The sequence below is a fragment of the Anolis sagrei genome, chromosome 6, assembly GCF_037176765.1.
Source record: "Anolis sagrei isolate rAnoSag1 chromosome 6, rAnoSag1.mat, whole genome shotgun sequence".
In the NCBI taxonomy this organism is placed as follows: Eukaryota; Metazoa; Chordata; class Lepidosauria; order Squamata; family Dactyloidae; genus Anolis; species Anolis sagrei.
In genome coordinates this window covers 68362082-68385655 of record NC_090026.1, presented here as the reverse complement: position 1 = coordinate 68385655, position 23574 = coordinate 68362082, and the positions used below count along the sequence as shown (strand labels likewise).

At 40.8% G+C, this 23574-nt stretch overlaps 1 protein-coding gene across 2 annotated transcripts in view; it reads left to right on the top strand.

Moving 5' to 3' along the window:
- SUGCT (succinyl-CoA:glutarate-CoA transferase) overlaps nucleotides 1-23574 on the top strand; it is a 428036-nt gene that overhangs the window by 185487 nt on the left and 218975 nt on the right. The window contains exon 13 of one of the 2 annotated variants that reach the window (XM_067470175.1): nucleotides 1824-1889. The exons of the other annotated variant lie outside the window; for it this stretch is intronic. Within the exon in view, the coding sequence (XP_067326276.1) occupies nucleotides 1824-1853 (30 nt within the window). The 3' untranslated portion in view covers nucleotides 1854-1889. Of the gene's footprint in view, nucleotides 1-1823; nucleotides 1890-23574 lie in introns of those variants that run through there. 2 annotated transcript variants of the gene reach the window in all.

Below are 23574 nucleotides of genomic sequence, written 5' to 3'. Positions count from 1 at the left end.
AAATGCTGAAGCCATTCATAACTGGGAAGTGGTACAGTGATAGCCCTTTTTATCTGTGTATCATGTATATATTCAAAAGGACAGTAAAGAAATGTTTGATGAAAATATGCAAAAGGTTGGTCTGTAGTACATCAGAATGGGAGTGTTAATAGTCAACACACTGTATTTTGGGGAATGAGGCAACACAAGTGCTGACATTGCGTATAGTCAGTAGGAAAGCCAATTTTCTCACTTTGGAATTTTCATAGGGATTTAAGCCTGGGGTTTTGATCACTTATGGGAAGTTTATTTTACAAGTTTTTTGTTAGTGGTTTATACACACGATGGTACTAAAAGAGTGATAATACATATGTTCAAAGGGGTGCAAAACACAAACATTTGTAACGCTGTGAAAGATGATATTTAAAGATCATACTGGGAGGAGGACTGGGTCTTTCAAGTGGAGTTTCAAGAGTTCCCATGAAAAATGGATGTGTAAAACATGTTAACTTTCTTTACTGGATTGCTTTTGTTGTGGTCTGTATCAACATCTAGGTTTCATATTAATATCTTGGCTTTTATATTGAAGGATCTTGATTTCCTCTCCATCGTTCTTCTTGTTTTTACATCAGAAAAGTTCTCTGTGACAAAAAGCTTTTCCAGCAAATGATAATATACATATATTTAAGGCTAAGTCTGCTCTTTGTGACAAGGAAACATATGTGTACCATATTATCCAAATAAAATAACAATGTTTATATGGTCTATTATTTGAAATAAACATGTCTCCTTCTTAAGTTCAGATATGTCATCAAATTGTTGTTTTAAGTTGTTTTGTTTTTTTGAAAAAAAGAATCTTATACCAGGAGAAAAAACAATCATTTAACATTATTTATATTAAAATGTATAGATTGCTTTTCAGCCCCAAGTGTGACACAACATAAAATGCAGTAAAAAGTAAAATAAGAAGATACAGCAATAAAGAAAAAGAATGATAAATAAATAACCACAGAAGCAAAGAAATGGAGAAGAAGCAACTTAACTAACTGAAAGCCCTTCTACACAGGGCCTAAAATGTGAAAGTTACCAGGTTAAAAAAGGGAGGTGCTAAATGATGTTAGTGGTAAATCCTCTCTGATTTGCAGCAACTGACAAAAAACACATGTCAAAAATGTCCACTTATATCCCATTTCCATTAGCATTACCATTTCCTGAACTCCAAAAAACACATGCCCGCCAGCCCGCCCGCCCGCCAGCCAGCCCTCCCGTCAGCCCGCCCACCCGCCTGCCAGCCAGCCCGCCATAGACTTCTCCAGTGGAAGTGTGCTTTTTAGAAGCCAAAAACAGATGATCAGCTGATTGGGCTCTCAAACGGGACACACAGGTGGCTCAAGGGAAGCCCAAATGGAACGTAATTAGAAACTCTTTATTTTAAACTTTATTATATTAAACATAGCTTGAATTAACAGTTATTTCTACATCAACAAGCTCCCATACTGCAGAGCCTAACTATCTTTAAAAAATTAGGGAATATTTCTTGTGATTTAATGTGAAAGCAAGCAAAATGAAAACATCAGATTGGTTTGTGTATAATTTTAGACAACCAAGAAATGCACCCCAAATTCAATTAGGGGTGTGATGGAAAGCTGAAAGTGGGAAAGCTGAGCTACAGTTTTGGTTTTGCTGGTATATTTGTTTTTTTTTACTGGTTTTCCAAGGACTATTTCCATAGACTAGTGGTTCCCAACCTGTAGGCCGCGGCCAGTAGTGGGTCGCGAGTATGAAAATCTGGTCTGTGAACCTCCTCCTCCTTTATTTAATTTAATTTCCGCTCTTTTCTGCAGACTGACCAACTCCACCCCTTTTGGTGCTAATGTTGGAGAGTGGTCCCTGGTCAAGGTTGTCCCCAGTCAAGTGGGCCCTGGTCATGTGGGCCCTAGTTAAAAAGGGTCCTGCTCAAGTGGCTCCTTGTCAAAGTGGGCCCTGGTTAAAAAAAAAAAGGTTGGGAACCACTGTAATAATTAAACAATTAAATAAATTAAACAATTAATTAAGTAATTAAACTCCCAACCTGCATCTTGAAGTGGTACAGTTCTGGAAGGACTCCAGATAACATTTCTTCTAAGTTCTGATATATTTAAAAGTATTCTTTTTTGAAATAGAGATTCCCCTTTTTAGGGGGGAAATCACAAAGAAACAGCTAACATATTTGCGGAGCACGATATATTCTTTAGTTAACATATGAACAAGAGACTATGTTTGTAGAACATTTAGCAATCAGGAAAATTATAGTCATGCTGGCCATTGAATGCAGCTTTTTATAGTAGGTCATTTTCAAGCTTTCATATATTTTTTAAAAGAAGTCCTTTTAATGAGGCCAAGACTGAAGGAATTCCCAACAAGTTTTAAACACTCACTAGATGATCACAATAATGTGGTCCATATATTCTTGGGAACGTTTGCATGACATATATTCAGGAATGCGAGTTTTTTTGAAACATAAATAAACTTTGTGGATTTTGTTTTGAAACTCATTACAGACATCATCTTACTTTTTTCTAAAAAATGTAGCAGTACAAAAACTAAACAAAAAAGTAGGCATTGCAACATCAAGATGTGTAATTTTCAAGCATATGGAATGTAGACAGATGTTTTGATCTTCATAAAAGTAGATTCTTCTGCATACCAGTGTATAACCTTGTGTATTTTGGAAGGCACTATGGAAAATAAATTAAGAAAACAACACGAGATAGATTGACAAGGTTTCGTTTTGATCCAGACAGAGCGATGCAGTTTGAGCAGTGTGTTTTGAGAGGGGTTTTACCAGCTTATTGTTGTAAGTTGCACATTTTTTAAAAGCCATAAAATTGGGGAGACCTTTTTGAATCCGTACAGTTAGACATGCCACACAAGAAGAAAATATCAGGTGTAAGACATCACCACACTGCATCACTTCTGAGAAATATTAGAAGGGAAATAGCAGATCTGAACTATCACAGCTGTCCTTGGTTCGAGTTCATGCCAAACACCTGCAAGCTCTAAAAGGATACCAAAACAAAACTCCACCCTGTGGCAGGCAGCCAGCCCTTAATAACACTTCCTTGACTTCACATTGCCATAAAAATAATTTTTTTAGGGAAAAAAAATCCAAAACAGGAACCTTGTTCTTCCTCTCCCTGAAGTCCAGTTTAGTTCCTTTTAGCCACTCTTCCAAAGAGGATAAATATGCTCCAGAAATAAACAAACAGCTGAAGTCCTGCGTTGTTTCAATGCTGAAAAGCATCTCCTTGTTTTCATCTTGTGTTATTCCTGGGAAGCTATGGAGTTTGTTGGCTTTGTTACGTTCTATGAATCACCTGTTCTTATTGAGGGCACATCTGTATGGCGGCTGCCCATAGAGATGGAAACATGGGATGCATCCTTGGAAAAGACAGGAAGCTTCTGTTTCTTCCCCAGCTGTCTCTATCACTACAGAGCCGGATGTCACAATTGTACAGACTTTTCTGGCCTCACAGTGCCTTTATTGGGCATGTGGAGGAAACCAAAGTAGGCTGGTACATGTAGAGTGTAAGGACACTGGATGCATTGAGAGCTGCAGACATGAGAACAGAAATGCCAAATTGGACCAAAAACTTATGTAGACTACTTTTCAGCTTCCGCAATGGGTATGCAGATGCCTATGGAAAGCTCACAAGCAAGGCATGATTTCAATAGCACCTTGCTATTCATATTTCCCAAGAAATTTTATTGATAGGAATATCATTTATGATATTGCAAATATTCTAAAAACATCACAGTATAGTGTGTAATGAAGAGTCAATTCAGGATAGTGGTAGTGCATTGTTGGACTAGAAGTCTGGTGAATGGCATTTGAAACCTTGCTAAGCCATGGAAGTCCATTGGGTGCCCTTGGGCAAGTCAAGCTCCTTCGTCTCAGAGGAAGGCATGGGCAAATCCCCTCTGAACAAATCTTGACAAGAAAACCCCATGATAGATTCATCTTTGAGTTGCCACAACTCATTGAGTGAGCAGTCTTGTGCCTTAGCCATTGGACAAAAGAAGTGGTGAAACATTGGTACAGGTTGACTTCAATCCTAGTCCTGGGAAAAAGGTGGAAGGTGAGTCAGATGAATTCTTAAGGTTAGATAGATATGTTCCTTACACTACACCAACTCTCTACTGAATAAACCTCTCTCTGAGCTTGTCAACACAGGCCCTACTCCCTCTCCCTCATGGGCACCTTTGCTGACATCAAGAGCTCTCCAGGTGTCAGCCAAGAGCCCTCCAGAGCTCTGTCATCAGTAGCCACAGTGACAACGATGACAGGTCAGACCAGGGTACCATCCAGTGGGGTCAAATCCAATTGGTCGTGCTGTCCAAATCCAATTTGGCCCCACTAGAAGATCTGGACTCCACTACTACTGCTTCTTTGGCTTGGGGCAGCTGAAGAATCTGGGACAGGTCTGGAGCAGAAATTATCTGGACTCACACTGGATTTTAATGTCCATGTAGATACACACATCCTTCTTCAGTGAGGCCCATTTCTCAAGCATTTTTGTCAGCCTTCGTGCTTTGCTGTGGAGTTACTGCAGTATGGTTCATCTTACATATGCTAGATACCATACTGAAACGTAAGGAGAGGCAGTACTTTGTCAAAATTCATTTTTGGAGCAAGCCTATAGAGTTGTTGCTCATGGTAGAATTTCAAATGTACTCTGGGCAACTGCCCAAATAGCATATGTGCCTATCTGCACACTTCGTTTTATATGCATATTTTCTCCAAATCCATGAACATGACGTTTGGGAACATCATTTTGTTTGATGAGATCATTCAATACATCCCAGATAATTTTCTGACTCCTCTTTGGATTAAGCACTTTTCCTAGCTTGGGGTCATCTATAGATTTTATCAACATTCTGCTGTTTCTCATGTCAAGTCATTAATTTTAAAAAACACAGACTAAAATAGTCTGTATCATTGATCCCTGAGAGGCTGATTGGCTTCTTCTCTCTATTTGGAACATTTGATTCTTGTCCTAAACATTTTTCCTGACAAATGATTGACTTTTTGGTCCCATTCTCCTTGTCTTGGCTTTTGTTGTAAATAAAAACATCAATAAGTCTATCAGTGACGAAACTGGTTGTTTAGTGAATGGCAAAAGAACAAAATAATGACTTGGAACATGTATAGAGTTGCATTGGCTACCACAAGATATCAACCTTGACTTGTCCAACTGAATGTTGTATGCCGAACCAAGAAAGCAGTTGTTAGAAGAGTTGTTATTGAGGACTTTTTTTTCTTTGTGCATGGGAACTTCTTTAACTTCTATATAAATGACATTGTAAATACATTATCCTCTGGTCCAGCATGACCAGAAGTTATCGTGGATGGCAGCTCAGAATAATGAGTTGGCTGGATTCAGTCTGCCTTTGCAATTTCTGGGTGTTTTGGGTCCGGGGGCAGGGCAAGTACTCAGGTGGCGCATTAGGGATGTTTATGCACAGCTGGACCTAGAGAGCATAGGTAGGTCTTCAGCCACAAGGTTTTTAGCTTCCCACAAAAGGAATATTCATTTAGAGCACTACCTAACTATTCCACTTCCTCTACCCTTAAGAATATATACTAGGCTAGGTTTGAACAACTTGGTACTATGGTGCAAACCGGGTGCTGCTGTAACATTCCAAGAAGTGAGAGATTCTGCATCTGGGGAGAACAAACAGTGGAAGACATTGAACATTTCTTAATTGACTGTCCAGCATATACTGAACTGCGAGACAGATATTTACATCCAGTATTATCCAACTGCAGGTCCCCCAACAGAAATGATATTCTGACATCCCTCTTGCAAGGGCAGGAAAGATCCAGCATAATCAGAGTAAGCCTTTTTATTCTGAAAGCTATTAAGAAAAGAGCAGATTTCCTGAAAGAAGAACCAGGAAAATAAGATTCTGACTATAAATAGAAGGTCGGCTGCTGTCTTCACCTTTTTGCCTTGTTTTTTTACTCATGTTCTATTTTGAAATGGTCATATGAATGATCAAATAAATAATAATAATAATAATAATAATTATTATTATTATTCATTTTAAAAGGAAATAAAAATACAAACATGCCTTTGTGCATGAGAAGGATTTTGGGGGGAATGTTTACATTTCATTACCATCAGGATGAGAGCCTAAGATGGGTGGGGAACTGTGGAAGTTGAAGAGCTACAATAGCCCCCCAGGAGACCTCAGAGGGGTTCAAAAGCATCCTCCAGGTGATATTTGGGCACTCTCGCCACATTTCGGGTCTTCCTGGGCCCTTAGAGGGCACTTTGGATTATGTTGAGGTAACTGTTTGTTTTAGAAAAAGGTTGTTTTGATCTCTAGGAAGTCCAGAGGGGCTGTGACCATGGTAAAAATGCTGTCCACATCCTCAGAAGACATTTGTAGCATTTTGAGCATTTTTTTAAAAAAGTGTGGTTAAAAATAAATTCTGTTCTAAGACTACATTTAGTGTCTTAATTTGTGTACTTAAAATCAGCAGGACATAAATTTAGTTAACAAACGGGTGGCGAATTGTTGTTTATATTTGAAGAGTACATATACTACTGTGCCAAACAATGTGTGTTCTTCAATATAAGTGTGCATATTTTGAGTTACTGTATTAATTGTTATTGCTAGCAAATTTAAAATAAGCCTCTTTGGGTTTATTTTATTTGGAAAAAACAAATGCTTGGTTAATCAAAGGTGTTTCCAGTATCCCTTGGGTTTTTTTTTAATAAAAAGAACTATATTGTTTATAAATTTCCTACTTGGAAAAAAATCCACCATTTGAAACATATTTATCATATTTCTCTAGGGGGACACAAGAGGCATTTCATGTTCCCAAGCCTTCAAATAAAAATGGGTATCTGCCAGGAAGCTTTCAAAAGTTTGCATGACAGGTCTGCATCTCTGGATCAAAATGAAACGTTTCTAAGTGGTCTCTTGAAAAAAAATGTCTTGGCATTTCTTCTTTTGGCTCCAAAGCTAGAAATTACAGTGTAGTTTTTCAATGCCGTTTAGGTTTTTGGAGACAGACATGTCATGCTGTCCAAACATTTGGTTAGTCACTTGTTATTGTTGGAAATAATAATTGTAATCCAGGCCCATTCAGTTTAGTGAGAAGAATTGGTAGAATTGGATTGTAGAGACCTAAGTTCAAATCCTTGTCCATCTTTGAAGCTCACTCAATGGCGGTGGGCCAGTTATCATCACGAAGGGAGATTTTGAGAATTGTTTTCCTTAGAAAAATATAGATGGAATTTTTAAAAACAAAAATCTGTAAATTATAGCTCTGGAATTAATGTGAAGAGAAGTAAAGGCAATGTCCTAAAACCAATAGCTTGTTCCACATAGGGTAGATGCATTTAATAATTGAGATTTACATAAATATTGACTTATGACTCAGCCCCTGATTAAAAAAATCTCTTCCATTAGAAAGTATCAATTGGATTTATGAAACTATACTATCGATTCTGATGTCACTTTTCTTAAATAAATGTGATTTTGTGAAAACATATAGGTTCAATCAATGTATTTTCTGGGTTGTTGTAGGTTTTTCCGGGCTATATGGCCATGTTCTGGAGGCAATTTTTCTCCTGACGTTTCGCCTGCATCTATGGCAAGCATCCTCAGAGGTAGTGAGGACCTCACTACCTCTGAGGATGCTTGCCATAGATGCAGGCGAAACGTCAGGAGAAAAATTGCCTCCAGAACATGGCCATATAGCCCGGAAAAACCTACAACAACCCAGTGATTCCAGCCATGAAAGCCTTCGACAATACAATGTATTTTCTTTTCTTTCTTTTTTTAGTTTGTCAAATAATTTTGATTCAATGTTTGGCATTTTAAATTGGCTTCCAAATTGGTTCATGATAAAACAGAACTCATCTTACCCAAATAAAACACTTTTACAATAAGAATATAATGAGTAACCGCAAAATAAAATTAGCCAAAACACAATAAGCAAGAATAGAGAATAAAAAGAATAAATAAATTAGAATATATTAACGGTTAGGCAACTGAAAAGAAAAGTGCCAAAAGTTTAATTTGAAGGGAGATAAAATCTTCCAAATAGCCTGGACCTGAGCCATATAGTGCTTTTAAGGTCAAAATTGGAATTGTGTATTTTGACTGGAAACACAGTGGCAGCCACTGGAACTGTTGTAGTAGAGAGCAATGTGAGCTTCCAGTTAACAATCTGACACAGTTCTTTGGACAAGCTGAGTTTCCATACAGTCTGCAAAGACAGCCTCAAGTAAAGCATACTACAGTCATCTAAAATGGGATGTAATTAAGGCTTAGCAAATTTGACTTCTCAAGGAGGGAGCACAGCCGGCACACAGGTTGTATATTTGCATAGGCACTTCTTGCCAATGCAGAAACCAGGGTTTCCAGATTCAAGTCCAGAAGTACCCCCAAAACTGCAGACCTGTGTCTTCAGGGGTAGTGCAACCCCATCTGGCACAGGCTGAATCCCTATTCCCTGATCTGCCTTCCAACTGACCAGAAGCACCTCTGTCCCATCTGGATTAAGTTTCAAATTGTTTTCCCTCATCCATTTCATTACTGATGACAGACACTAGTTTAGGACCAGAACAGGTTACTTGGTTCTGGATAGAAAGTAGTAGTAGAACTGAGTGTCATCTGCATATAGATGCACCATACCCCCAAATTCCAGGTGACCTGTCTAAGCCATTTCATGCATATCTTAAATATGGTGAACAAAATAGAGTTCTGGGGCTCTCACAGGGTAATGGCCAGGAACCTGAACAGAAATTCCCAGCACCGCCTTATGGCTTCCCACTCCTAAAAGAATCCCATATCTTGTGTGGCTGTGGAGCAGAACAGACAACTCTGCATCTGTATGCTTGTCCATTATGTGCTGCCTCATGTATTTCAGTAAGGCCTTCGACACTGGATTTCAGTAAGGCCTTCGAAAAGGTCCCCCATGACCTTCTGGCAAACGAACTAGTCCAATGTGGGCTAGGCAAAACTACGGTGAGGTGGATCAGTAATTGGTTAAATGGACAAACCCAGAGGGTGCTCACCAATGCTTCCTCTTCATCCTGGAAAGAAGTGACAAGTGGAGTGCCTCAGAGTTCCGTCCTGGGCCCGGCCCCATCTTTATTAATGACTTAGACGAACGGCTAGAAGGCAGGATCATCAAGTTTGCAGACGACACCAAATTGGGAGGGATAGCCAATACTCCAGAGGACAGGAGCAGAATTCAACAATCTTGACAGATTAGAGAGATGGGCCAAAACTAACAAAATGAAGTTCAACAGTGACAAATGCAAGATACTCCACTTTGGCAGAAAAAACGAAATGCAAGATACAGAATGGGGGACGATGCCTGGCTCGAGAGCATTACGTGTGAAAAAGATCTTGGAGTCCTCGTGGACAACAAGTTAAACATGAACCAGCAATGTGATGTGGTGGCAAAAAAGCCAATGTGATTTTGGCCTGCATCAATGGGAGCATAGTGTCTAGATCTAGGGAAGTCATGCTACCCCTCTATTCTGCTTTGGTTAGACCACACCTGGAATATTGTGTCCAATTCTGGGCACCACAGTTCAAGAGAGATATTGACAAGCTGGAATGTGTCCAGAGGAGAATGACTAAAATGATCAAGGGTTTGGAGAACAAGCCCTATGAGGAGTGGCTTAAGGAGCTGGGCGTGTTTAGCCTGAAGAAGAGAAGACTGAGAGGAGATATGATAGCCATATATAAATATGTGAGAGGAAGCCACAGGGAGGAGGGAGCAAGCTTGTTTTCTGCTTCCTTGAAGACTAGGACGCGGAACAATGGCTTCAAACTACAAGAAAGGAGATTCCATCTGAACATGAGGAAGAACTTCCTGACTGTGAGAGCTGTTCAGCAATGGAACTCTCTGTCCCGAAGTGTGGTGGAGGCTCTTTCTTTGGAAGCTTTTAAGCAGAGGCTGGATGGCCATCTGTCAAGGGTGATTTGAATGCAATATTACTACTTCTTGGCAGGGGGTTGGACTGGATGGCCCATCAGGTCTCTTCCAACTCTTTGATTCTTTGATTCTATGATTCTATGTATGGAAGAGGAATTGTTGGAGGCTACAGACAATGCTGGTGCTGTTGCCTGTTTTTGGTCAAAAGATATTTAGCCGCCTGCATACCTTCTATTTTATCAGTTTTATACTAATTTATGCAATGCTTTTGATACGAAATAAATAAACTCCAGGAAGGAATTGTACCATTGTAAAACAGTGTCTCCAAGACCCATCTTAGTAAGGCAGCACAGAAGGACACCATACTTGTTGGTATTGAAAGCCAGTAGAGCTAACAGGGACATACTCCCTATACCTAGTCTCTGTGTAGGTTATCCATCAAGGAGACCGAAGCTGTTTCTCAACTTCATGAGATGAAGCTATTTTTGGTGGCATACACCAAATTGTCACCAAATAAAGTTGAGAAATTGAGCTTAAAAAGTGGACATGCTAGCGGTGGTCATTCTGGTTGGGGTAGCACTAAAGAAACACAGGAGGGCACCCTGGATAACAATTAATTTTAGTGTTCAGGCTTTGATGTTTTCTTAGTTCTTCATAAAACATGAATAAATGCCTTCCCAGAAAGTCCAAAGAAAAGGATAAAATGAGAAGCAGGTTTGTTCCCAGTAGAAATCAAAAGGAAGGGGGGGGGGGGGGGGAGAGAGAGAGAAAATACTTTTTGACATGTCCTTTTTGTAAAGGGCTTGAACACACTTGTTTTAATGTGATGATGTATTGGGGTATGCATGTGTGATCTTTGTTTTTACTTACATATCAGATGAGATATGCTTAAGCTCAATGCCTTGATCTACCTGTTCTTCACACAGTCTTGTAGACACCTACCAATTAATCTAAGCTACAAATGGTGTTGGTATGGAAGCACCTGAAATGAATTAAAGGGATGTAGTACTCAGATGTCATGCTAGGAAAGTTTAAAATAGTTGGTTCTCAGTGCAGTAATAGTTCACGTCTCTGGTTGCTAAATAAGTTCTCTTTTACAGTGTGTGTGTGTGTGTGGGGGGGGGGGTTTGTGGTGGGGTGGGTGTCCTAATATACGTTCAAGACAATTGAGATTATCCCATTGAAATCAAGGTAAGGTAAAGGTTTTCCCCTAACATTAAGTCCAGTCGTGTCCAACTCTGAAAGGTGGTGCTCATTTCTAAGCCAAAGAGTCGGTGTGGTCTGTAAACACCTCCAAGGTCATGTGGCTAGCTTGACTTCATGGGGTTGCCTTTGAAGACAGCCCGGAAGCTCCAATTAGTCCAACGGGCGGCAGCCATGATACTAACAGGAGCGGGGCGCAGGGAGCATACAACTCCTCTGCTGCACCAGCTCCACTGGCTGCCGATCTGCTACCGGGCTCAATTCAAAGTGCTGGCGTTGGCCTTTAAAGCCCTAAACGGTTCTGGCCCAACTTATCTATCCGAACGTATCTCAGCCTATCAGCCCACCAGGACCCTAAGATCTTCTGGGGAGACCCTGCTCTCTATCCCGCCGGCTTCACAAGTGCGGCTGGCGGGAACGAGAGACAGGGCCTTTTCTGTGGTGGCCCCTCGGCTTTGGAACACCCTCCCCATAGAGGTACGATCAGCCTCCTCACTGATGGTGTTTCAGAATAGATTGAAGACATGGATGTTTAAACAAGCATTCGGTTAATCCGTTGCAACGAATTTTGATGACTAAAGGATTGGTAATCATGGACGATGAATTTTGGATTGCGATTCCAGTTACGAGATGCATGGGATTATTATTGGTGGCCCAATAATTTGTATTGTATATGTGTTTTATGCTTTTAAACTGAATACTGTTTTTTAAGTGTTGCAAACCGCAATGAGTCGCCGACTTAGGCTGAGATATTAGCGGTATACAAGCGCATAAATAAATAAAAAATGGTGTGTTGTTACCTTCCCATGAGATCGGTACCTATTGATCTACTCATATTTTACATGTTTTCGAACTGCTGGGTTGGCAGAAGCTGGGACTAACAGTGGGAGCTCACCCCACTCCCTAAATTCGAACCTGCAATCTTTTGGTTGAAATCAAAGGCACAGCAATAACAAATCTATATAAATAAAAATGTAATGTTAGTTCGTGCTACCATCAGAACTCAAAAACAACTGGGGGAATTGACACCAAATTTGGACACGACACCTAAGAGTCCAATTTATGTTCTCCACTCAAAAAAATAGATTTTGTCATTTGGGAATTGTCGTTGCTGGGATTTATAGTTAACCTACAATCAAAGAGCATTCTGAACTCCACCCATGATGGAATTGGGCCAAACTTAGCACACAGGGCTCCCATGACCAACAGGAAAAACTGGAAAGGTTTAGTAGACATTGACCTTGAGTTTGGGAATTATAGTTCACCCACATCCAGAGAGCACTGTGGACTCAAACAATGATGGATCTGGACCAAACTTGGCACGAATATTCCATATGCCCAAATATGAACACAGATGGAGTTTAAGGGAAATAGACCTTGACATTTGGGAGTTGTAGTTGCTGGGACTTATAGTTCACCTACAATCAAAGAGCATTCTGAACTCCACCAATGATGGAATTCAATCAAACATGGCATGCAGGACTTCCATGACCAACAGAACACACTGGAAGGGTTTGGTGGGCATTGACCTTGAGTTTGGGAGTTGTAGTTCACCTATATCCAGAGAGCACTGTGGACTCAAACAATGATGGATCTAGACCAAACTTTACACAAAAATTCCATATGCCTAAATATGAACACAGATGGAGTTTGGAGGAAATAGACCTTGACATTTGGGATTTGTAGTTACTGGGATTTATAGTTCACTACAATTAAAGAGCATTCTGAAACCCACAAACGACAAAAATGGGGCAAACTTCCCACACAGAACCCCCATGACCAACTGAAAATACTTAAGGCCATCCAGTCCAACTCTCTTCACCAGGACAAGAAAATGGAATCAGAGCCCTCCTGACAAAGAGCCATCCAGTCATAAATATAGATAGATATGATTCTCACACATACACACAGATATAGTATCATAGATTTGAAAGAGATACTTAAAGAAGGACTACGATATGTTGCATATTCCAGAGTAGGCAAACCAGACACTCTCTACATCAACATTGATAAAGAAACAAGAAATACTGTTTACTCACAAGCATAAAGGAATTACATATATTACAAACCAACACTTTCTCATTACTTTATTTTCCAGATCACCAGACTGGGCCACAGCAACGCGTGGCAGGGAACAGCTAGTATATTATAATAAAGAAAGTGTGTGACCCTCTTCATGTGTCAGTTTGCAGCTAAAAGAAAATAGTAGCCAATTGTTGATCCTTTTGGAAAAGTGCCCCCACAGTGCTCTTAGCTTGTCCTTTCAGTCGTCCTGTGCCAGTAGAGCTAAACTCAGACACTCTTACTTTTATTGTGCAAACTTTCTCTACCTCTCATTATAGGCAGCTGATGGAAAAACAAACATCAAATAAAGCATCTGGGGATGGTTTATTTCCTTACAAGTTGACTAGGAGACAATGTTGGGTGGATTTCACCAAATCAGACACTGCTGTCATTTCACAATACAGGAAATTTGGAAAAGATGGTGCAGCTGTTTCAAATAGCATTTGGTTTTCAGCATGGCAGTTGCGAGTAAAAGCCTACACTTCCTTCTTAAGGGAAGATGTGGAAATGAATTACTCATTCTTCTAGAAATTAATTGCAGTTCACATGCTAGAACTGTGATTTTGCATCCAGTGGGTTGGGTCTTGATTTAGTTCTACTTCGAGTAGATTCATTGACATCAATAGGACTAGGTTTTATTGTGATGTTGATAATCACTCAATGCTCCAGATGTTATTGGCTCCTGTTTCCACCGTTTCTCCCTCTATTGGTTTTGCTGGCTAGGGCAGATGGGAGTTAGAATCCAAAACTAGGAGGGTTGAATGAAAAAAAAAATGGCTCCACCGTTACTTGGGTTTGGATGGGAATATTTGAATAAATCAAATGCAGAAATAATCCTTTTCCACATAATCACTAGACAATTGGATACATTTCTGCCAAGGATGAACAAGTTTTCTGAAGCCGTCACAGAAGAAGTCGACTCTCTGTTTCCGCAACCCATCGTGCACAGATCTTCCGATAGACAAGCAAAGCAATAATGTGACCCACATGTTCTTGTGAAATGCCAATTATGCTTGAAATTTCTCTCTGAGTGATACGACAATCGTCCCGAATCAATCTGTCAACCTTTTGCTTGTGAAACTCTGTGGTTGATGTGAAAAGAGGCCCAACTCTTTGTTTGTGATGCAAGTCAGATGTTCCCACCTCAACATCTTTAAACTTACTCGCCCAACGACGCACAGTACTCACATCAACACAATCACCATTCTCTGATGAATCTCCTTTGGGGTGACACCTTGTGCTGTCAAGAATTCAATGACTGCACGTTGCTTAAGTCGCATTGACCGACCGTCTGCTCAGGGTTCCATACTTCACACTTTAACAACACAACCATTAAATGCTAAGGCTTCCCGCTAAAGTTGAACTGTAGAGGAGAGTCTACTGAGCAAGCCAGTACCTGCCGCATACCAGTACTGCCATCTGTTAAGGAGTTACGAAGGTGGATGCATTACTTTTCATTCAACCCTTTCTGGAAGGCCACATGATTTTCACTTCTGTCTTACAGGCCAAAACAAATTCTGTTGATTTCACTAAGTCTATTCTAAATATGACTTAGGGTACATCTACACTGTAGAATTAATGCATTTCGACAGCACTTTGACTGCCATTACTCAATGTTATGGAATTCCTTGGGGCAGTGTGGACAACAGGATCAGGTCCAATGTAGACTGGTTTGTTGTCCACATGGGATGCTGTCACCACACTCTTTTCCCTGTGCTCATCGGTGCAAGGAAAATGGGATGGATTAGGCCTGTGTTGCTGTTGCTGCTGTTCCTAGGCTGCTGCAGAGGGGCTACTGGCCATAATAGGTGGCCCATGCGGACATGAGCAGAGTTGCCCCATGCAACCAGGAAGAAGGAGGGTAAGTTGCAATACTGTCACAGATGGTAAAGTCTAGCAGAGCCAATGTGGTCTCAGCCCAGCTGGAGCAGCTGGACTCTGACCAGCTGCAGCCATGGGTTCAGGATGGTGTTTGTGGTTCTGCTCCAGAGAGGCCCTGGATTAACCGGTCAAAGCTTGCAGGTCAAGGGAGAAATGACACCCCCCATCGAATGATCCTTTTTCTCTTTCTCAAAGGGTAGTTGAGGTCCACACCTTAGTCACCTGTAGACTGAATTACTGCAATGCACTCTAAGTGGGGCTGCCCTTGAAAACGGCCGGAAATTCCAGATGATCCAACGGGCGGCAGCCAGGTTGTTAACTGGGGCTCCTTACAGGGAACTGTCAACCCTCCTGTTTAAGGAGCTCCACTGGCTGCCATTCATCTACCGGACCCAATTCAAGGTGCAAGTTCTTACCTACAAAGCCCTGAACGGTTTGGGACCTGCCTACCTGCGTGACTGCATCTCCATATACAAACCCACGCGATCCCTCCGATCATCCGGAGAGACCCTGCTCTCGATCCCACCAGCCTCGCAGATGCTATTGGTGGGGATGAGAGAAAGTGCCTTTTTGGTGGTGGTCCCTCGACTTTGGAACTCACTCCCTAAAGACATCAGACAGGACCCAACCCTGGCAGTCTTCAGGAGGAGCTTGAAGAGGTGGCTGTTCCAGTGCGCCTTCCCGGAATAATGATCCAATAGCACTTTGTCCTCCAAAGAACTTTACATTTCTTTAGGTCTGCTCGTATGCCCTTCCACAAACACTACTATCACCTTGTCTCTCATGTCCCAGCATCATTTCCAATTTTAATTTTACATTTGACCTTCCCACTGTTTTTGATTGTGTGTTGTCTTATTGACAGTGTTGTATATTTTATTGTCTATGCTTTTTATTTTTTATTTGAATTACTTGTGTTGTTGTTTTATTGCTTGTATTGTTGTATTTGGCTCGGCCTCATGTAAGCCGCACCGAGTCCCCTGGGGAGATGGTAGCGGGCTACAAATAAAGTGTTGTTGTTGTTGTTGTTATTATTATTATTATTATTATTATTATTATTATTATTTGATAATCCTGTGTGAGGAGTAAAGATGGGAATTCTATTTACTATAAGTAGTTGCTGGAAGTTCGCCTAACCATAGCTTAAAAGAAAAGTGCCCTAGTTTAAATGAAAGGACAGGCATTCTACTAGGCCAGTGGTTCTCAACCTTCCAAATGCCACGAACCCTTAATACAATTCCTTATGTTGTGGTGACCCCCAATCATATAATTATTTGCATTGTTACATCATAATTGTAATCTTACTCCAATTAAGAATCATAATGTAAATATCTGATATGCAGATATTTCATTCAATGGACCAAATTCAGCACAAATATCCAATACACCCAAATTTGGATACCGATGGGGTAGGGAGGGATTGATTTTCTCATCTGGGAGTTGTAGTTGATAGGATGTATTCTGAACTCCACCATTCTGAATTCCATCAACAATGGAATTGGACCAAACTTGGCACACAGAGCTCCCATGACCAAAAAAAAAAATACTGGAAGAATTTGGTGGGCACTGACCTTGAGTTTGGGAGTTGTAGTTTACCTACACCCAGAGAGCACTGTGTACTCAAACAATGATGGATCTGGACCAAACTTGGCACGAATACACAATATGCCCAAATGTGAACACTGGCGGAGTTTGAGAAAAGTAGACCTTGACATTTGGGAGTTGTAGTTGCGGAGGTGTATAGTTCACCTACAATCAAAGAGCATTCTGAACCCCACCAATGATAGAATTGGACCAAACTTCCCACACAGAAACCCCATGACCAACAGAAAATACAGTGTTTTCTGATGGTCTCTGGCGACCCCTCTGACACCCCCTCACGACCCCCCCAGGGGTCCCGACCCCCAGGTTGAGAAACACTGTACTAGGCATAAGTGGAAGTTCCATAAAATGCTGTTATTACTTAATTTACATATGTGAATCCTCTGTTGTGTCATCTGCACAAAACAATATTTATTTATTTGATATTTTTTTTAAAAAAAATGGGTGGGTGTATTTGGAAAAGCATTTTTTAATTTCTTTCTGTAAGCAATTAAATAATGTAAAATAAGGATTTCAAAACCTGCTTGGTGCCAAGTGGATGAATGTACTTTTGTTAGAAGATGAACTTCTTTCCCAGGACATCACACTTCAGCAAACAAATCCTAAACCGGAATATATTAAATCTTTTCTTCGTGGAGAATTGCCTGCATTTGCAAACTCTTTCGCATAAAAGAGTGCGCTTTACAGATTTGGTTGTGGAAAAAGAGAGAATTCTGGTTCCATTCTGTTATGAACCCTGATGAACACTCATCTTTACTCGCATCTTTTCATTACTCATAAATTCTATTGTGGATTCTTGTTAATAAGTGTTTCGGCAGCTCTGACCTAAAATATGTTGAGTTTTGTAGGTTGTTTCCCATGAACATGCTGATTTATTTTGTGTCTAAATGAAGAAAACCATCATTAATCTCAAAGTTTTCAAGATGTTGAGTTGCTAGTTCCCACTGAAACTAGCCAGGAATGCGGTGAAATGTTTTGGAAGAGTCAACTTAAAAGGATTGATATAATGCATAACTATATAAGAATTTTCTGTTGTGGGATTGGACACTGGAGACCACATTTCAGAGGACCCAAAATAATAGTAAAAGAGCAATAGTGGCAGCAAAAGATCATGGAATCAGAATTGGAAGAATCATAGAATCATAGAATCAAAGAGTTGGAAGAGACCTCATGGGCCATCCAGTCCAACCCCCTGCCAAGAAGCAGGAATATTGCATTCAAATCACCCCTGACAGATTGCCATCCAGCCTCTGCTTAAAAGCTTCCAAAGAAGGAGCCTCCACCACACTCCGGGGCAGAGAGTTCCACTGCTGAACGGCTCTCACAGTCAGGAAGTTCTTCCTAATGTTCAGATGGAATCTCCTCTCTTGTAGTTTGAAGCCATTGTTCCGCGTCCTAGTCTCCAAGGAAGCAGAAAACAAGCTTGCTCCCTCCTCCCTGTGGCTTCCTCTCACATATTTATACATGGCTATCATATCTCCTCTCACACAATGAGAAACACACAAAGAGAACACAATGGCCATCCAGTCCACCTTTTGCAAATATTCAGGAATACATAGATTGGCCATAGACTATTAAAATCAACCCCCCTGTTCAAACAGCTCCATTGACTCCCAATACAAAGTGCAGGTGATCACTTACAAAACCCTAAACCAGTGGTTTTCAACCTTCCTAATGTTGTGACCCCTTAATACAGTTCCTTATGTTGTGGTGACCCCCCAACCATAATGTTATTTTCATTGCTACTTCACAACTGTAATTTTGCTCCTGTGATTATTCATCTTGTAAATATCCGATATGCAGGATGTATTTTCATTCATTTGGCACAAATACTTCATACGCCCAAATCTGAATACTGGTGGGGTTGAGGGGAGGATTGATTTTGTCATTCGGGAGTTGTAGTTGCTGGGATTTATAGTTCATCTACAGTATCAAAGGGCATTCTGAACTCCACCAATGATGGAATTGAACCAAACTTGGGACACAGAGCTCCCATGACCAACAGAAAATACCAGGAGGGTTTGGCCTTGACCTTGCGTTTTGGAGTTGTAGTTCACCTACATCCAGAGAGCACTGATGCATCTGAATCAAACTTGGTACGAATGCTCAATATGACCAAATGTGGACACTAGTGTGGTTTGGGGAAGATAGACCTTGACATTTGGGGGTTGTAGTTGCTAGGATTTATAGTTCACCTATAATCAAAGAGCATTCTGAACTCCACCAATGATAGAATTGGGCCAAACTTTCCACACGGAACCCCCACGACTGACAGAAAATACTGTGTTTTCTAATTGTCTTTGGCGACCCCTCTGACACCCCCCTCGTGTCTCCCCCAGAGGTCCCGATCCCCAGGTTGAGAAACACTGCCCTAAACGGTTCGGGACCTGCCTATCTTCGCAATTGCATCTTCCTCTACGAACCAGCATATACTCTAAGATCCTCTTGGGAGGTTCTACTCTCGCTCACACCACCATCTGAAGTGCGGTTAGTGGGGACAAGGGAGAGAGCCTTCTCTTCCTAGGGAGATCATACAGGTCCCCACTCTCTCCATTTTCCACAAGGAATTAAAAACGTGGTTGTTCCAGTGTACCTTTGACTAGGCAGTTCACTTGAGAATGATCCCGACCTTATCTAAGTTTTGGCACTTTAGTTGGCCCCTTCCTGTACTTATGACACTTTAATGGCCAAGGGCAACCCAGCCCTATGACCATTGCACTTTCCCTTGGTTCTCTCAAGGAATCATTTCACTTACTTGGAGCCTGAACCCAGGTTCAAATTGGCCAGCCAGGGTATTGTTTTTATGATGTTAATTGATTTTAACGTTTTATTATTTGTTGTTATTGATTATTTTTACTGTGTCTGTTTTATTTGCAATCCTTGGGCTTGTCCCTCTGTAAGCCGCTCCAAGTCCCTTCGAGAAGATGAATGTGGGGTATAAAAATAAAGTTATTACTATTATTATATTATAGTAACTAAAAAGATGCACTATAAAATAATTTATTTCTTAAGCTATTTCAATAAAATCAAATCTGTTGATTTTCTCAGAGCAGTTCAAAATCTCAAATTCATTCAGTAACTTGCAAAATAAGATGGAATTTTTTTGGATGCTGTCTTCATTAAAAGCTTTTGAGATTCTATGAAATTCAAAATCTGTCTTCTGTCAAGAGTGAGAGAAAAACACATTTCTGTAATTTGTAACCTCAGTAGATTTTAATACTGGGCAGAAGTAGCATCACAGTTGCCCTTCAAGTTGGCACCTTATGGGCCCTTGAGCCTCGCCTAGCCCCACTCGTTCCTGCTCCATATCAATGATTGGTGGGGGGGGGGGGGGACCAAAAATACTGTTTGCTTACCATTGAAAATTACCTAGGGCCGCCTCTGCCTATTCCTTTCTACTTTTCCCAGCAGCATTGCTTTTCTTCTAATGAGTCAAGTCATCACAATGTGCCTCAATTTAGTCATTTTTAGATTCTAGTGAGAATCCAATAAGTGCTTCTTTTAAATATCCTACTAGCTTTCTTTAGAACCAAACAGCAACAGTAATTTATGAGCATTTTCATGCAACCTTGTACTCACAATTAATCGTGTCTCTATCATAAACCGCTGTTTTTCCTGTTGGGAGGCTTCAAGGCATTTCCAACATAAGGCAAACCTAAATCAACTCTTCCAGGGGAGTTTGACAAGATTTATTCAGTGTGGGTTTAGCTTTGCCTTCCTCGTGTGACTTCCCCAAGTCAGTCCGGGCCCTTCCAGACAGCCTCTTAATCCATGACAAAGAAGTGGGGCAAAAAATCATGGTATCTTAAGGAAAGTCCAGACACGGAGCTTTCAGTCCCAGTAAATGGTCCACCGGCATCCTAAAAGGCTTGGTTATGGCTGATTTTTCAAAATGGACATGGGACGTCCACTGGAAGTTTTCTTTTAATTTTTAATTGACTTTCTGAGATGTGCTGGACCTCATAAGCCCTAATGTGGATATAAGAATGTGCACACAAGCAATTTTTTTGTCATTGCTTCTCTTCCCCTTCCTGTTGCCTTTACGTTTGTTATCTCTCTTGAGCCCCATTTCCTTTTGGGGTTACTTGCCTGCCATGCTGGTGCTCACTGGGTAATTTAAACAGCTGTTTCATTTCATAAATATTGGAATGGCTGTTTAGCTATCTATGTGTCCATGGCTCCATTAGTTTACCTCTCTCTTCAGCCGTTTTGGAATTACAAAATGAGGACTAGAGCACTCCACACCAACCTATCGCAACCAAGTCTCGTAGGCTTTTTGACTGAAGGGACATACAGTCCTCCATAGTAGCAATTTTTTTGGCCAATTGTGAATTTAAAGAGGACATTTTTAACATGTGTTTTTCAACCATCATATAACCCGCCTCCCCATCCCAGTTTCTTCTGGATTTTAAGGCCTGCGTAGAATGGGCCTCAGTGGCTTCCAAGGTTGAGTGGAGATTCAAACCCTGATCTTTAGACTCATAATCCAGCACTCAAACCATGACACCACACCGACTCTATCATAAATTCATATAAATTCAAATTCAAGGATATTTGTGTCTCTCATTTTTCAATGTAGAAAAAAAATCTAATTTGGGTAAATTATCTGCAATTGATAATTTAAAAAAAATTGCAATCCATTGTAATTTATAATTATTGTCAAATGCACATTCCAAGCATCAGGCTTCAAGGGTTTACATTCCAATCTTCCTTGTCCAATCAAGAAAGTTAAAAAAAACTCCAAAGAGTGAATGGTAGGTATTTGAAATTGAATGGCCTGCTCCCAGGCATTCACGGAAAAACCACATCACAAAAATCTGCTATATGGCCATATTAAGCTCATTTCTATCAGTTGTACATTTTGGGTGTACCTCTTCAGCACATTGCCTTGTTTCTTGGCAAAACTGTATGTATATAAAGCTTGAAAAATATCCATACATTTTGTGGTGAAATGGAGTGATAGTTGTTGTTTATTCATTCAGTCACTTCCGACTCTTTGTGACCTCATGGACCAGCCCACACCAGAGCTCCCTGTCGGCCGTCACCACCCCCAGCTCCTTCAGAGTCAAGCCAGTCACTTCATGGATACCATCCATCCATCTTGCCCTTGGTCAGCCCATCTTCCTTTTTCCTTCCATTTTCCTAAGCATCATTGTCTTCTCTAAGCTTTCCTGTCTTCTCATGATGTGGCCAAAGTACTTCATCTTTGCCTCTAATATCCTTCCCTCCAATGAGCAGTTGGGCTTTATTTCCTGAAGTATGGACTGGTTGGATCTTCTTGCAGTCCAGGGAACTCTCAGAAGTTTCCTCCAACACCACAGTTCAAAAGCTTCCTTTGCTCAGTCCAGGTATGGTTATGGTCCAATTATGGTCCAGTTCTCATATCTGTAGGTTACTACGAGGAATACAATTGCTTTAACTATGCAGATCTTCGCTGCCAATGTGATGTCTCTACTCTTCACTATTTTATCAAGATTGGTCATTGTTCTCCTCCCAAGAAGTAAGCATCTTCTGATTTCCTGGCTGCAGTCTGCATCTGCAGTAATCTTTGCACCTAGAAATACAAAGTTGTACAATGGTAGAAGCAATGGTAAAAATGTGATGAAGCATGACACAATGGCATGCTTCCCTTAACTTTTGGATTTCTGTATATGGCACTTACTAGAATGCTCAGTTAGATGTGCAGGGAATTCCCTGAAGTCATATGATGTAGCCACCTTGCTGGATCCAAGAAGGTTTTGGTCATCATTATTGGGATAAGAGATCACGTAGGGAATTTTGTGCACCATTGTTATATTATTTAATGAAATGGCGCTAAATGGTACTAAGTAAAAGGAATGATTTGTAACAATTCTAAGATCCACGATCTACCTTTACAATGGTTGCAGTTCTAAATGTACTCAGATATTCTTGAGGGAATGTCGATATACTATAAATATGACAGTGTCATGGTGGTGCTCCCCCTTCAGTAAAAAGAACAACGATATTGTGGGCCTGTGCATAGTTAAGAAAATGTACTGCGGAAACTAAGATCATCTGGGGAGGCCCTTCTCTTGGTCCTGCCACCATCACATGCACATTTGACGGGGATTTATTTATTTATTTACAGCTTTTATATTCCACCCTTCTCACCACGCAGGGGACTCAGGGCAGATTACAGTGTACACATATATAGGGCAAACATGCAATGCCAATTTTTGACATACAAACATATACAGACATACACAGAGGCTATTTAACTTTTTCTGGCTGCCAGGGGAGCTGTCACTTTCATCGTCCATCTGCGACGCTGATGAAGCACTTCCGCATTCCCTGCATGCTTCCCCGCTGGAGTGCTTTGCTGGAGTCTTCTTTATGACCTCATAAATCAGTTAATTTAGCCTCCCCACACTTTAAGGTGGTATCTTATTTTCCTACTTGACAGATGCAACTGTCTTTCGGGTTGCAAAGGTCGACAACAGGCTACACATAATTGGTTGGAAACCCACTCCAACCCGGGCTGGCTTCGAACTCATGACCTTTTGGTCAGAGTGATCTTAATGCAGCTGACACTGCATGAGAGGGGATGAGAGACAAGGCCTTCTTAGTGATTGCCCCCAGTTATGGAACTCCCTTCCTGTCAATATAAGATCAGCCCCCTCCATCCTGTCCTTCAGAAGGATGGTGAAGACCTGGCTGTGGGACCAAGCCTTTGGGGCAGTGCAATGAGGCAAAATGGTGTCTTGATATGGTTTTAAAGCAATTTTTAATCTGAATATTAGTGCTTTTAACGTTTGTATATATTTATGGTTTTATGTCCTGGCATTGAATATGTTGTGCTCCGCCCTGAGTCCCCTGTGGGGTGAGAAGGGCAGAATATAAATGTTATAAATAAATAAATAATAAAGCAGGCAAATTAT